Source organism: Callorhinus ursinus, unplaced genomic scaffold, assembly GCF_003265705.2.
Source record: "Callorhinus ursinus isolate GAN/ISIS: 27379988/994484 unplaced genomic scaffold, GSC_fseal_2.0 scaffold2, whole genome shotgun sequence".
NCBI lineage: Eukaryota > Metazoa > Chordata > Mammalia > Carnivora > Otariidae > Callorhinus > Callorhinus ursinus.
Window position 1 is genome coordinate 75,379,072 of NW_027397064.1, and position 15,409 is coordinate 75,394,480.

Here is a 15,409-nt window from a genome sequence, read left to right on the forward strand (position 1 = left end):
GGCTACTTATTAAAATATGGGTACCTTGAGGAAAAGCACTTCTAGGATTATTCTAGTTGCAAGATGACCTAGCCATTTTTTTTGTTCTATTTGAAAAGAATAACCACAGTTATTCAGACTTACAAACTTGGCAGTAATTTTCTTCAAAATGGATGAAGGAAACTGACAGTATTTGTTTCCAATGATAAAAATTGAGTTTTCAAGAAAAAATGAGAATTTTGGAAAATTTCACCAGAAGTTTGACAGCTTTTCCAATATTCAAAGATTTTTCGATGAAATTGGTGGTGATAATAATGTGATTTTTTAAAAATATTGCGTGATGAAATGTGTCAATTTTCAGAAGATCCAGATAATTCAGTGAATTGGTATTTTCCAACTGACTGCCACATATTGTTATAAAACTATGCATTCAAAGTACAAGGCAGGCAAATAAATTTTAAACTAACAGAGTACCAGAAGTTCATTAATACAGTTTCAGATTCTACTTTGCAACTAACCTTTAAGAAGCTACTACCTGTCCAGTGTTTGTGTAGTTTCAAAAAAGAATATCCACTGTTAACTAAACATACTATTAAAATACTTTATTTTCCATCTGTGTATTTGTGTGGGGCTGGATTTTCTTCAACTACTTTGATCAAAACAACACAAGTGACTGAATTCAGAGGCAGATATGAGCATGCAACTATCTTCTATTAAGCTAGACTTTAAAAGATGCATTGAGATACCACCTTACACCAGTCAGAATGGCAAAAATTGACAGGGCAAGAAACAAGAAATGTTGGAGAGGTTGTGGAGAAAGGGGAACCCTCTTACACTATTGGTGGGAATGCAAGTTGGTTCAGCCACTTTGGAAAACAGTGTGCAGGTGCCTCAAAAAATTAAAAACAGAGCTACCCTATGACCCAGCAATTGCACTCCTGGGTATTTACCCCAAAGCCACAGAAGTAGTGAAAAGAAGGGCCATATGCACCCCAATGTTCACAGCAGCAATGTCCACAATAGCCAAACTGTGGAAAGAGCCGAGACGCCCTTCAACAGACGAATGGATAAAGAAGATGTGGTCCATATATACAATGAAATATTACTCAGCCATCAGAAAGGATGAATACCCAACTTTTACATCAACATGGATGGGACCAGAGGAGATTATGCTAAGTGAAATAAGTCAAGCAGAGAAAGTCAGTTATCATATGGTTTCACTTATTTGTGGCACATAAGGAATAGCATGGAGGACATTAGGAGAAGGAAGGGAAAAATGAAGGGGGGTAATTGGAGGGAGAGATGAACCATGAGAGACTATGGACTCTGAGAAACAAACTGAGGGTTTTAGAGGGGGGTGGGGGGATGGGTTAGTCCGGTGATGGGTATGAAGGAGGGCACGTACTGCATGGAACACTGGGTATTATACGAAAACAATGAATCATGGAACACTACATCAGAAACTAATGATGTAATGTATGGTGACTAACATAACATAATAAAATATAAAGTAGTGCCACTACTATGGAGGGAACTGTGTCTCCACAACATCCACGTATCAAAGCCTTACCCTCAATTCAAATGTATTTGGAAATAGGGCTTTTAGGAGGTTAGTAAGGTTAAATGAGGTGATAAGGGTGAACCCCTAATCCAATGACATCGATGGCCTTAGAAGAGAAAGCAAGATGTCTGCACGCGCGCATGCGCGCGCACACGCACACACACACACTCACTCACCCCAGGAAACACCATCTGAGGATACAGCAAGAAAGCAGCCATCTGCAAACCAGACAAGGACCTCCACCAGAACCCAAGCATGCCGGCATGGGGACTTTCAGCCTCTTTAACTGTGAGGAAATAAATTTCTGTTGTTTAAGCTGTTCACTGTATGGTATTTTGTTATGGGAGCCCAAGATGAATAAAAGAGCCACTACACTTCACTGATTTTAAGTTCTGAGAAAAAATGTTTTTTTTATAGAAAAAGTTAACACTAACATGTAACGAGTCTATTATGTTATTTTTAATGAAATAAGTATCAAAAGTTTGCTTTCATTTCTAACGGGGTAAATATCAATCCATAACCTGCATATACTAAAAACTGGGGGGGGGGGAATCCTTCATACTTTTTAAGAACGTAAAAAGGGGTCTTGAGGCCAAAAATTTAAGAACTACTGGTTGTACTACTAGAGAATAGCTTCTTTATTTCTAGAAAGATGATGAATTCTCAAAACCCCAAACTTGAAGAAGCAAATAAATGGTTTTTTATTTTTATTTTTTTTAAAGATTTTATTTATTTGAGAGAGAGAGCACATGAGAGGGGGGAAAGTCAGAGGGAGAAGCAGACTCCCTGCAGAGCAGGAAGCCCGATGCAGGACTCGATCCAGGGACTCCAGGATCATGACCTGAGCCGTGGTCGCTTAACCAACTGAGCCACCCAGGCGCCCAGTAAATGGATTTCTAATAGGAAAATGTCTTCCAAGACTGTCAGGGAGTCAATCACACCATACAAAGAACAACTACATCTGCCATCTCTCCAACAAAGATGAAGTCACGTCATTCGGACAGGGCAGGTTTCCCTAGATAGCAAGAAACCCACCACCGGTTTACAAGGAAGGAAAAACATAAAGATTAAAAACAAAAACAAAAAACAAAAAACCCACAAAAACCAGATGTCCCTTCAATTATGTTACACAGGGACCAATCCCTGGCATTTACCAGGTTAGACAGCAGTGGATCCCCGACCATTCTCTGTTGTCTCTGGGATGTGGCTACCTCTGTCGCATGGAGGCTCATTACAAGGCTAGATATTCTTCTCCCAAAGCCAAGTGAATGTTGGATTCCAGGCAAGAATAGGAGAGAGATAAAGAAACAGATTTCTTCTGCATGGTCTATAGGACATGCATTCCCCAAAGTTCACGGACAATAATACTCAGTGAAGCAACCCAAGTAAATATATTTGCCCTAGAATGCATGACACACTAAACTATCAAACAATCAAGAATACGCAAGCAACAAAAAGATGATTATCTTAACAATGCACTAAACATGTCCTTGATAACTACCACATAGAATACGTTACTTCCTAGCTTTACACCTATTCCGGGAAACTACTTCAAAATGGAAAATTCAGTGTTGTTCTTAGCGGTATACCAGTAAATCCGGGATACCACATGTGTTGCTGGTATCTTTACTGGTGGGTAAGGAACCCTCATTTTCCACAGCCAAAACCAAACTCCTGAAACAAAACAGAGCTATAGCTCATGTTACTGTAATTGGCCATTTCCACTCTCCAGTGACGCAGGGCTGAGGGGAAAAATTCCGTCAGAGAGCTCAGCTTCACGATGAAGGGTGACTGACAGTGATTGTTGGACCATAATCAGGAACCGCTGAGCCATTTTCTTCTACTAAGTGTGTTTCAGGCGATTGTTGTGAATGAAAACCAAGCATGACTATATATCCTTGGCAGATGGCTACAAGAAACGAAAGAACTCGGCAGGAGCCACATGCACCACTATGGCGAAAGGAATAAAGAATGGCCACTGGAGTACAATGAGGAGACAGAGTCTGGGTACGATGGAGGAGCTGGGAAATGAAAAGCCTGAATAATGACTTGAAAGCTCAGTCTTTCAAACACTGCTCAAGCCTGCGATGCTTTCATAGACAGGCCCTTACAAGCGGCAGGTACCAACGTGTGCCCTCCCAGCACACCTGGCTCACTTTCTGGTCAGGGAAGCAGCAAGCGCCTTTGACACACTGCAGATTTTTTTTTAATGACACTTGGGTTTAGAAACCGATGCAGCCATTTCCAGGTGGTTATTAAGGGAACAAGGGACTAACATCACAACATAGTCTAAAATCACAGAGCTCTATCTTTATTTTAAGCTTGTTTCTATCCTACCAACTATCCTTAGGTTACATTTTGTTCTGGTTTGTAAATTTTTGTACCCATCATTTGATTATCTGGGTACCTTGTTTTCCTATCTGTAGTACAAGAAGCACTTAACCTTTCTCAGATGGAACTACCTGAACATATATGCATAATACGTATTACATACATGGCATGTATAAACCAAATTATATATAGAAATATGAAAATGCAGAATTTGAAGGGGGGACAGAGACCATGTGACTAACTTGTCACCTAAAGCAGGAACTTGCACCACAAGACATCAGACCCACCAGGTATATTCTCACCATCCTGACTGTCCTTCATGCTCTGTGTTGGTTTCTTCTGAGCATCCTTCCAGGCCATTCTAACCTGGCCTCCTTACTCCTGTAGGCTGGTACCCTATGGAGTTCATCTTCTTTGTTACAATGCCCTTCTCTATTTGGATTATACACACACATACTCCCCAATACCTCTGTTTAAACCTGTTCTCTCATTCATCATCTTTAGTTCAGAAAAAAGAATCTGACATTGGACATTTTACCATCACAAAGAGAAGGAATTTAATAAAAACAAAGCTTATCTTCTTTACCAGAAAAAAAAAAAAATCCCAGATACTTGTTTATCATGGCTGTGCTTTCTCCTTAATTAAATATGTTTTACTTGAATAGATTTTATTCTCTTCTTATACCCAACCCCAAATTCACTGGATCATCCTGTCTCCTTCTGACTTTTGTGGCTTTACATCCATCATCATGGCCACAGACTTGGTCCAGGGCCCAGTCACTTACTGCCTGAACTACCCACCTTCCAAACTCCAGCATCTCCCCGCTCAGGTACTTCATGCAGAGCATCGGTACTCCTGAAGATTTATCAGAATTACATAAAATTCCCTTCACAGATTTCCACAGAATCATATAGAACACTTTATATAGTGTTTATATAAAACACTATATAAAGTGTTTTATAAACTGTAGAGTGTTTATAACTAGTAGTTGCTTCTCTTTCCCTTTTTCTCTTCCCTCCTACTTTATCTTCCAGTTGAGATCCTAGCACAGGTTTCCAGTCTCTCCACAGTGACCTCCTCAGATTCTTAATCATGCCTGCGCCCTGCCATGCTTTCTTCTGGATCATGGACCCCAGCCAGACATGTTCCTTTGCCATGCAGCACATTTATCCTGACTTACCCTGCTGCAGGACAGACCTCATGCCATTCTCTCCTTCTGTTCCCAGAATGCCCTCCACCCACCAAACAAATGTCTGCCTTCCTTTATAATCCTGCTCAAGACCCATCCTCTCTTTTCAGGCCTCATACAAAGAGCCCAGTTTGTCCTGAATTTTACTAATAACTAAAAACACTCCAATAACCTGCCCAATCTATAACTGTTCTAATTCGGTTGGCTTTGCAGTAGAAAGCTGAGGGTGTTGTATGAACATGTGCAGAAAGTGTCTGGTATGTGACAACATGCTATACAAGGTTTACTCTGAGCCTTTTGCTCAATGGATCTGGGTAAAACTCCCACAGTTGCCATTTACTAAAGTATGTCAGTAGGCCTATCTACTCTAAACCTCTTGTTCTAAACACTTCATAGGGTGGACCCTGGAATTAAAGTAATATATAGCAGCCTATTGGTACTCAGCGAACAACAGGTGGTAGCCTTTCTATCTCCATATTTGTATATGCCTTTTTTGTACACACGATATAATCTACTGGCTAATGTTTGTAACAGGGGAATAAAATGGAAGAGATTCAAGAACTCTGCTCATGTTTTCTTGCCGAAGACGACTGCTCGTTTAAAAGAAACCAATCAAACAAAGCCCTTATGTGCTGACTACAGAGCCCAAGTAAGTTTTTTTTAATGTGCTTAAGTTTTACAAGTATTTAAATTTCAAATGAAATCTGAGCTTGACTCATACAGGGAGTCAAGCTCAGAAAGCATATTCATTGGCAATGACACCTAAAACTAGTTTAAATTATATCAGGGAATTTAAAAAAATTAAGCATGATTCTTAACGTTCTGAATTACTGTCCTCTTATTGTTTACCTTAGCATACATTTAGTCCTTAACTACCTACCTATTAAAGTCAACCCTGTCTTTCTCAAGGCAACCAAAACTTGTGGGACAAAAATCATGTCTTTTATTTTCTGTCAAACTCTCCTGATCTTATAATGGTGCTTTTTTTCCATGGTAAGAAGTATATTTACCCAACAACTCTCTAAAAGTTCCAAAGAATTTTGATTTTGTCTTTATTTTTGGAAAGAGATTACACAAAAGATAACTAGCATCTTTAGAAAAGACAAGAGAATGCGGTCATATAAAACACTACTAGTAGGAAACCTCTAACCCTGCGTATAACAGGGACATTGAACCACACGGGGCATGTTGCAATGGAAATATACACCCACTGCCACTCCAACCCCTTTCATTTCTTTCTTTTTAGGGTCTGTTACTATGCATACAGGTATCTTTATGCTGTTACTCATAATACACATACACACAATATGCATACACTCATATATGCGTACATAAGACATAAATCTATGCCACTTATCCTTTTCCTAGTTAATGCTAGCACAGCATTTTCATTATTACTTCAACAGCTCTATTTAAACCTAGAAGGCTAGTTAATAAGGTAGTTAATACAGCCCTGCGTCTAGAACTTAACCATTGCTTAGCACTGGACTTAAGGACCACTAAAAATAACCTATAATCCAGATCAGACATTTTAAAACAATTCTATTTGCACTTAATATGAACCTGCTTTAAAAAGCAGCTAGAACAAATATAGAATACTAAAGTACACTTAGTCCCAAGATACAGACTTTAAAAAAAAGCTCCTTGTTATACAAGTCAGGGTGGAGTGAGGAAGAAAAAGGAGGAGGAGGCGTTCACCCAGGAAAAAGAAACCAAGGTGACCCTAACATAGACTTTAACATTACTCTGCAGAAATAAACGTCAGAGTGGCAACCAAATCCTGACGGCGAGCTGAAACCTCCCCACATTCTAATGGTTTCTGGAGTTGGTGATGATGTCAGAGCTTCGATGCCAGTTCTCTAATCAAGTCACAGCAGAGGGCTTCATACCATCCACATGTACCTCACAACCAAAACCATCTCTACAGGTCACAGAAACTCTGCCCAAGTCAAAGTGCCATGTTTAGGGACCTGTGTCAGCCTGGAGTACACATCGCAGGGTCTTAAAGTGACACAGAGCTCTGTTATTTTTTCCTGAGGTCTTCCATTGTGATCTTCCCAGAATATGCAACAAGGACACATATGCCTACTATTTTACAGCTGGCCAAGAGCCCAGATTTTAGAAACAGCATTTTTACATGACTAAAAACAAAAGGAAGCAATGTGGTTTTGTTTTGTTTTGTTTTGTTTTTTGAAGGTGGCTGCTATGAATGAAATAGAAGATGAGGCTCCCTGGTGTGTAAATTGCAGGCAGGCTTGTGGAGAGAGGGGCGGGTCTAATTAAAGTCAGGTTCAAAAGCAAAGCATCTCTACAAATGCTCCCAGGAACCATGATAATCTCATCTGTCCGCAGGTACCACTATCCTCTTGGACTTTTTTTTTTTTTTTTAGTTCCCTCAAGCCCACAGCAAAGGAAAGTCCCCTCGATATTAGCAAATGAAGGAGCAGATGACTGTCACTGGAGGAAGAGGCCCAAGGAATGAGAAATATGAATGGCAAAATCTCTAAAACAAATCTCAAACCCTAACCACACCCTGCTCAAAGCGACCTCATGCTAAGCTCACTCGCAACAGACTGCTGCAGCAAAATGTAACTGCCATTTCTTTATGAAGAGAGTCGTTCTGAACAGCAAGTGCTTGGAGGAGTTTGCAGAACACATTTCCTACCGCTGCCCCTTGCTTCCCCAGGCTACACGGCAGTATGAAGACTGGAATAAGACATGAGGTCTCTCATCTGCCCCTCACTTCCTATCCCACCTTGTCTCTTCCCACACCCTCCTCCCCTTTAAGAATGGAGAGTACAGTAAACTATAGTAACTATGGTCCTTGAAGCTTTACTAAGATGCCACCTTCTTTGTATAAAAGGACACCTTTACCTGGTGTGGTGGGCCAGAGAAGGCCTCCACAAAGATGTCCATGTCCTAATCCCTTGTACTCGTGACTATTTACCTTCCATGTAAAAGGGACTCTGCAGGTATGATTAAGATAAGGATCTTGAGATGGGAAGATTATCCTGGATTATCTGGGTGGACCCCACAGAATCACAATGGTCACTAGAGGAAGGAGGCCAGAGGATCAGAGTCAGAAGAGGCTGTGAGCCAAAGAATGTATGCAGCTTCTAGAAACTGAAAGGGCAAAGAAATGGATTCCTTGAGAGAATGCCGCTCTATAGACTCATTTTATACATGCAACCAACAGAACTGTAGGATAACATGCATTGTAATAAGCCACTAAGTTTGTGGCAATTTATTACAGCAGTAGTAACTAACTAATATACCTGGTTAACACTTATTCACCCTAAATTCAGCTCAGGCACCCTTTCCTATGGAAAGTCTCCCCCAAAAGTGCCCACCCCATCTGCCTTCCTTTCTCCACCTCCTCTTGGTTAGCTGTTACTCCTCTTATAAAGCCTCTGACATTTAACTTTATAAAGCCCAGTAGCTTAACTGTCAAAATACTTGTTTTCCTAACTGGACTCGGATGCTCCTTCTTAAGGGTAGTGCCTATGTCTTGCTTATTTTCTTATTGCCAGTGTTTATCAATGTTTCTGACACAAAGGGGCACTCTAATGTTCATGAAAAATTTTCAAGTTAGCATGCCTCATCCCCTAATGACCAACAGGAGACCAGCCTTCACTTCCTTACAAGATGATAAAGACAAAGATGATAAAGAACGAACTTGTTCATTACCAGGGGCTCAGAAATCTTATGTAAATGGCTCCTTTCTCCTCTAGAAGCAAGTAAACTCGCTTGAAGTGGCAGCCATCCTTTCTAACTCCAATGAAAAAGCTTACAAAGCTTCAGTCCTGAGGCAAAACCAAGTATTGGGTTGAGAAAAGAGAGAGAGAGAAAACAGAAGAGGAACCACCAGAGACACACTGGTAATTCTCAAAAAGTTACAGAGGTGAATTGCATTTTCCAAAGATGACCACAGCAGTATCTCCCACCCCACCCAGCACTCGTGTCGTGCAACCCTCCCACTCCACCGTGGAGAAGTGAAATCATTGTTGCCCCTCTGCATCTGTGCTGGCCTTAGTGACTCACTAATATCCAACAGAATGCAGCAGAAATGACACTGATGACCTCTGACACTAGCTCAGAGGATGTGCTGTGACGTCTATCACTTTAAATACCTGGTCTCCGAATGCTCCTTCCTGGACACTCCCTCTTGGAAGCTAACTCTCCCGCCATAAAAAGCTCCAGCCACACAGAGTTCTACATGGAGGCACCCCGGTTGGTAGGCTCCACTGAGCTCAGCCTCTGAGTCATCACAGCCCAGAAGCTAGATATTTGAGTGAAGAAGGCTCCAGATGAATTCCTGCCCCTAGTCGCTGGGATCTTCGCTGATAAGCCCTGCGCGTGAGGGAGCAGGGACAATCATCCCTGCCATGCCCAGTGTGACCTTCTGATCTAGAGAATCCATGAGCATAGTAAGACTATGTTTGGGGTCATTTACTATACACGAGCAGTAACTGCAACAGTTAATAAATGGTCCCCCCAAAAATAGTTGTGGTGACTCTGCTTCCTGATCACTAGAAGATAGAGACTGGCCAGAGAAGAGTCTCAGTGAATCAGGTAAGTGTAATTCTGGCCTCGTATGGTGAAATACACACGTACACTCTCGAACTATAGCTCCCACACTCTGAGATCCAAGAAAATACATTGCTTACAGTTCAGTGAGAGACTGAAAAAATTGTCCTTCCCTCCACGTTGAAAATTTTTACCAATGAAGGAGTTATCTGGATGGTCTCGTGCTGGATTTATAATCCTATACCCTCAAACGTCTGAGAGGCTAGATTAGATGGGATTAAACTCAGAAGGACGTTGGAAGCACACCAAAATGTCTGCTCTCCTTCCTGCCCAATTTGGCTCACTGTAAATAAAACTTGACAGGCTTTCTTAAATCAACTTAATAATGTGTAGCACGAGTGCTTTCGGGTGCCCAGTAGCTAAACCACATCAGCTTTCTGAGGAAGCCTTCTAGAAAAAGGCGAAAAAACTAATGCCTACTGCCAAGAGTGCTGCGTCCAGGAGCGCTGGTGGCCTTGAGTGACTCATTTCACGAGGCCCCACCTCTCTGCACTGGAAGGGCAGAAGTGGGAAGGAGGTGGGCCTTGAATAACCAAAGTCAGGCCTCAGGCTTATTTGTTAAAGCCAGATGCTGTCATTTTGGAAGCAGATGAGAACACAGTTATAATCATTCTGGAATCCTGATGAATTCCAGGTGCACCTCCCTCCCAGCAGCCTGGGGGAGCTGGTAGCTCAAAGTCCTCCAAGAGTTTTATTACTATATCATAGCAGGCTATTCTATTGCAGAGTCTATGGGGCCTCAGCATCTTTCCCTCTCATTTCAAACGGGAGTATTTTTTTTTGCCAGACTCTCGGAGACACTTTCTTAAAGGTGGTTTGTCAGATATACCAGAGAAGAGAATGGAAAAACAGTAGGAAGACTAGGAAAAGTTGAAGAGAACAAGGTCTAGGTGGAAGACCTCAAGGCTCCTAAGGGAAACTGGATTAAATCATGTTTGTAACTCTAAAGTGGGGGCTAGTTCATGTCCTTAACCCGTAAGTGTACTTTTATGACCCAGAGGATCACTAGCTATGGCCCATGTCATTTGGGAGAGAAGAAGCAGCATGATCAGAACCTCAAGTAGTGTTCAGGGTGGCTAGGCTTCAAGTGCACACAGCCTGAGAGTCTAGCCACATTTTAGGAGCGCCTGCGCATTCTTCAGGCCTGTTTCTCCATCAACCCTGTGCAACATCCTTCCAATCAACCTTTTCTTCTGTATGTTACAGTCAGTTTCTGCTTCTCACAAACAAGACCCTGAACTAGTGCAAACACCAAGAGAGCGACCTTTGCTTCCAAATGTATTTTTTTTCCTGTTGGAGAGGCCAAACGTTCAAAAACTTATATTGCTATGCAACTAAGAAAGTATCGATTTAGACAAGATGGTAACACGTCCCTCCACATGGCAAAATTAGCCAGTAAGCGAAAAACAGATGACTCCTTGTTCTCACCCTGGTCCTCAATTCAGGACCATAAATTTTCATGAGGAGATGTTTCAACACCAAAACCAGATGTGTTAATTCCCTTTATTTAGAAAAAAAAATTTTTTAAGAGAAAAGAATTCAAGGAGCATCATGGTTGACTAAATGGTTTAGTCTTTATCTACTCACTAGACTCAAATTTTCAGGCATGTCACAAACCATGCTTGGTGTAAGAACTCATTTATCATCAAATATATTGAGGTGAATTTTCAGGCATGTCACAAACCATGCTTGGTGTAAGAACTTGTTTATCATCAAATATATTGAGGTGATAGATGTGTTTCCTCAGGGACACCAGGCTTAGCACCAACCTCAACATGCACCTAAAGCAAGGCCTTGGGTTAATATGCTTCCTGCCATCAGACATCATTAAATTGGAAGTGCTCCCTATTTTCCTAAAGCATGTACTCCAGATATTATAAGGATATGTGACGAAACTCAACACAGAAAACCAAACTTGTTGAGATTCTGAATATTAACTGAAATATGAGAAAGTTAAGGAATCCTACATAAAAGTCTATCAAAAGAGAAGAGATACCTTCCTGTAATTCACATTTGAATTAATTAGTGGTAGTCAAGTAGAACAGAATGGATTTGTTGGCTCAAGAAGTAGAGGGGGAAAACATCCTGCTACATACTTAAGATGCAGGGTCTTTAAACTTCCCTTTAGCATCTGGTGCCACATTGCAACAGCGTGCATGGCTGTGCTTTCACAATGATCCAAGCCCAAAGAGTCTGGCTATTTTAGTGCCTATTACTTTATTTGCAAAACAAGATACTGATGTCTAACGTCAAACCCCACAACCACCCTCCATCAGTCCCCTCAGTAAAAAAAGGATAATCCCATCAGCCTTCATAAGGAGACAAATGGAATCCCAACTTACTAAAAGGGATAATAAGCTTTAAAAACAATCTTCTTGAAGGCAAAGACTGTTTGTTGGCCCTACTCCCTGGTGTCCTGGTACCTGGTATGGTACTCTCCCTGCCATGAACAGCTCAATAGGTATTATTCTCACCCAAACCCTATCTGCACAAGCATATAGGATCATGAGTACAACTTTTCCTAATCAGGAACAGCTGGCTCCCAAATCTCCCTACACCCAGAAGATTCCACTGACATTTTTGCTAAAATGATTAAAGAACACACTCTTGACTATGATGTATAAGAAAAAAAATTCCCTCACATAAAATGGGAGAAAAGAGAAAAGAAAGAAATTTAAGACACTCTGGGCTGACAATGGCATTACATTAAAAAAAAAAAATCAATATAAAGTAATACTTGTTCACCCTAAAATTGAACAGATAAATGGGTTAATACCCTTTTAACCTATCCATAAGAATCAAGTTTCTCAGGGGCATGCTCCTGCCCTGTCTTCATTCACATGGCTATTAGGGTAATCCCTTTGTTTGGTCTGTCTACATGGATTCCACACCTCGAGGTCAATGCACGCCAAGAACACACACAGAACCCGCTCTTGTCCCTTCTCCCATGTGGCTTTGTTTTTCTAAGATGCCAGTGCCTGTGTAAGGAGACTCTGATCCTAAACACCATCACTCTTCAGTAATTACAGAAATGAGGCAGATTTTGGGTAAAGCTTTTAAAATTCAAAGTCAAAATTAATTTAGTTTGCATTGCTACTTAGCCGTTAGATTTAGTAAGATTTTTTTTTTTTCAACTAAATGGCTAAACCGTATACAATTCTGATACCAGGTCGTTGAAACTCAATTCTGCAAGTATTATCATGTGTAAGAAAGGCGCTCTGTTTTACCTAAAAGGAAACAAAATTAACATCTACCTCATGAATTACTGGTTTTAATGATTACTGATTGTACACAATTATAATCTGAAGACATAATTTGACCCACAATATAATCAGATGCTTGTTGTGATATTGCTTATGTTATAACAAGGATCACTGATAACTGTACAGTAAGTGCTTCCAATGTGGAAGGAATTACACGTGTGGTATGTCCAAATGTGATCAAATGATGAAGATTTGGAAGTTATATTAGCTTCACATGCTGTTTCATTTTCCTATTAGACCCATCTGCCCATAGATCTCCTTACTTGTAAATACAAATTTTATGTACTAATATATGACATATAAAAACATTCACAGACAAGTATTCATAGATTTCTTTTCTCTAAAGCCTCTATTATTTTTTGAAGCCAAAGTATGATTTAAAGATGCACTATTATTCCTCATATTCTTGGAACCTGGATATTTTTTCACTAACACTGAGGCTGAATGGGTAAAAAGACAGTATTTGATTCTGTCCATGGTCAGCAGTAACAAAATGGATAATATCAAAATCTTAAAGCAGTGACTGAAGGGAGGGAAACCATACAAATAAAAGGGCAGGAGGGCTGTCTTCCCTGTTGACATCTCTGAAGCTTTCTAGCCCACATATGCGATCACGGGTCTCTCATAGTACCTCTGGCAGCTGGGGTAGTAAGTCCAATGAAGGAGGGAGGGTGGGGGAAATGGCTCTGACGTCCTGTCTAATTCAATATTTCCCCAAGAGTTTCATACACAGCTGGGCCCAAATGCCACCTAAAACGGAAGTACAGGATGAGGAGCACCAAATCCGGGTCCTCACTCTGCCACTTATCTGGCTATGGGACCACGGGCCAACCAGGTATTTGGAATTTCAGTTTATTCTTCTAGAACATGTAGACATTAATATCTGTCTCACATATTCTCACAGAACCACACGACTTCATGGGTGTACTTGGCACAGCACCCGCCCTAGAGTAGGTCTTCGACAAATACTAGCTGGATTCTTACTCCAGAGGCTCCCAGGAAAGACGAGAGAGTCTGGAAGTCCCTTTGAGATCTGGATTGGAATCCAGAAGCATCTGAAATCAAATGGGATCATGAGGAGAAGGCACAACTTGGCTGAAGGCCCTACGGAAGCCTGAGCTCCAAGTGCCTTTACTTACTTTTATAATGTCCCACCTCAAAGTAGTCTCAGCTGTTAGGCCCATAGGCGGGAGGTAAACAGGCGCTCTTCATGGCCATGTAACCCTGCACGCTATCACTAAGGGAAATGAGTGATTATTTCAGTTGTGATGTCTTGATACTTTGGGCCACCACCCTTGGTATTGGTATCATATTATCTGTGTGTAATTCTTTCTTCCTCTGCAGTCATTTCAGTTTTCATTTTCAACCACTGGTTAACTGTCTAGAACAGGATCACCTGGTTAAGATTACAAAGTGTGTGTGTGTGTGTTCGTGTGTGTGTGTGTGTGTGTGTGTGTGTGTGTGTGTGTGTTCGTTCGTTCGTTCCAGCACAGCAATGATAATACATATGATTTGGGGGAAGTAACTCTGATGAAAGAGTTCATAAAATGTACATGGAGGATGCTCAAGTATCAACCATAATGAAAACCTCAGACATTTAACAAAACATGTTCTCAAACTGTTTTCAAACTGGCAATTCCCTGGTCTCCAAAGGAAAATGGATCCTGCAAACAGTTTTTAACTTTTCTGGGAAATGAGACACCAAAGAAAGCTTAACGTGTCCATTTAAGACATTTAGATTAAGTTCATTACTTCTCCCTCAGTGACATCTTAGAAAATTATCTATTATTACCCCTGAGGCCCCAGAATACATAAAAAGGTAAACCATGGGTGTCAACTAAACTTACTTTGGTGATCATTTCGTAAGACATACAAATACCGAGTCCTTATGTTGTACACCTGAAACTAATGCCAAATGTATCCCAATGATAAAATGCACACAGAAGAGGTAAATCATTCTGTTCAAAGACTTCCAGATAGGTTTGTGTGAGCAAACTACAAAGGATCCTACCTCCTTAAAGTTGTCAAATGCTGATAAAATGATCTCATGCCCGCCTCTGACAAGACAAACTGCTGCCAACAGTTCTAAGACAAGGGCTTTTGTCCTGTCGAAACAAGAAGAAACAAGCAAAAAAAAAAAAAAAAAAAAATCAGTGAAAGTAACATGATGAGTCAGCAGCTCCCTCCTTCCAAGATGGCTATGATAATAAAATATTTGCTCCTGTATGTTTTTAACACTTTTACTAAGGGCTATTTATATGAAAGTATAAATATACCTTTATTAACATCCACATATGCGATTTATCCCAGGGAACAAATTTGGAAGGAAAGTTTCCCACTCCCAAAATTATAAATTACTCACTAATGAAAATCAATTCTGGGAAGATTAGACTTTCATTTCTACCAGTGGGTGACTCAGTACAATATGTCTGATTTATTGATAAGCTGGAGAGCTGGGAACTTGGGAATATTCAGGAAAACCACACACTGTTTCATTA

General features: G+C 40.7%; 1 protein-coding gene across 9 annotated transcripts in view; it reads right to left on the reverse strand.

Annotated features, from left to right (window-relative positions):
- FMNL2 (formin like 2) overlaps positions 1-15,409 on the reverse strand; it is a 303,487-nt gene that overhangs the window by 46,281 nt on the left and 241,797 nt on the right. For all 9 annotated transcript variants that reach the window (XR_012375624.1, XR_012375625.1, XM_025855902.2 and 6 more), the window contains exon 9: positions 14,923-15,016. Coding sequence is in view for 7 of the 9 variants with exons in the window: in XM_025855902.2 (XP_025711687.1) it covers positions 14,923-15,016 (94 nt within the window). In the remaining 2 variants the exon portion in view is untranslated. The remainder of the gene's footprint in view (positions 1-14,922; positions 15,017-15,409) is intronic.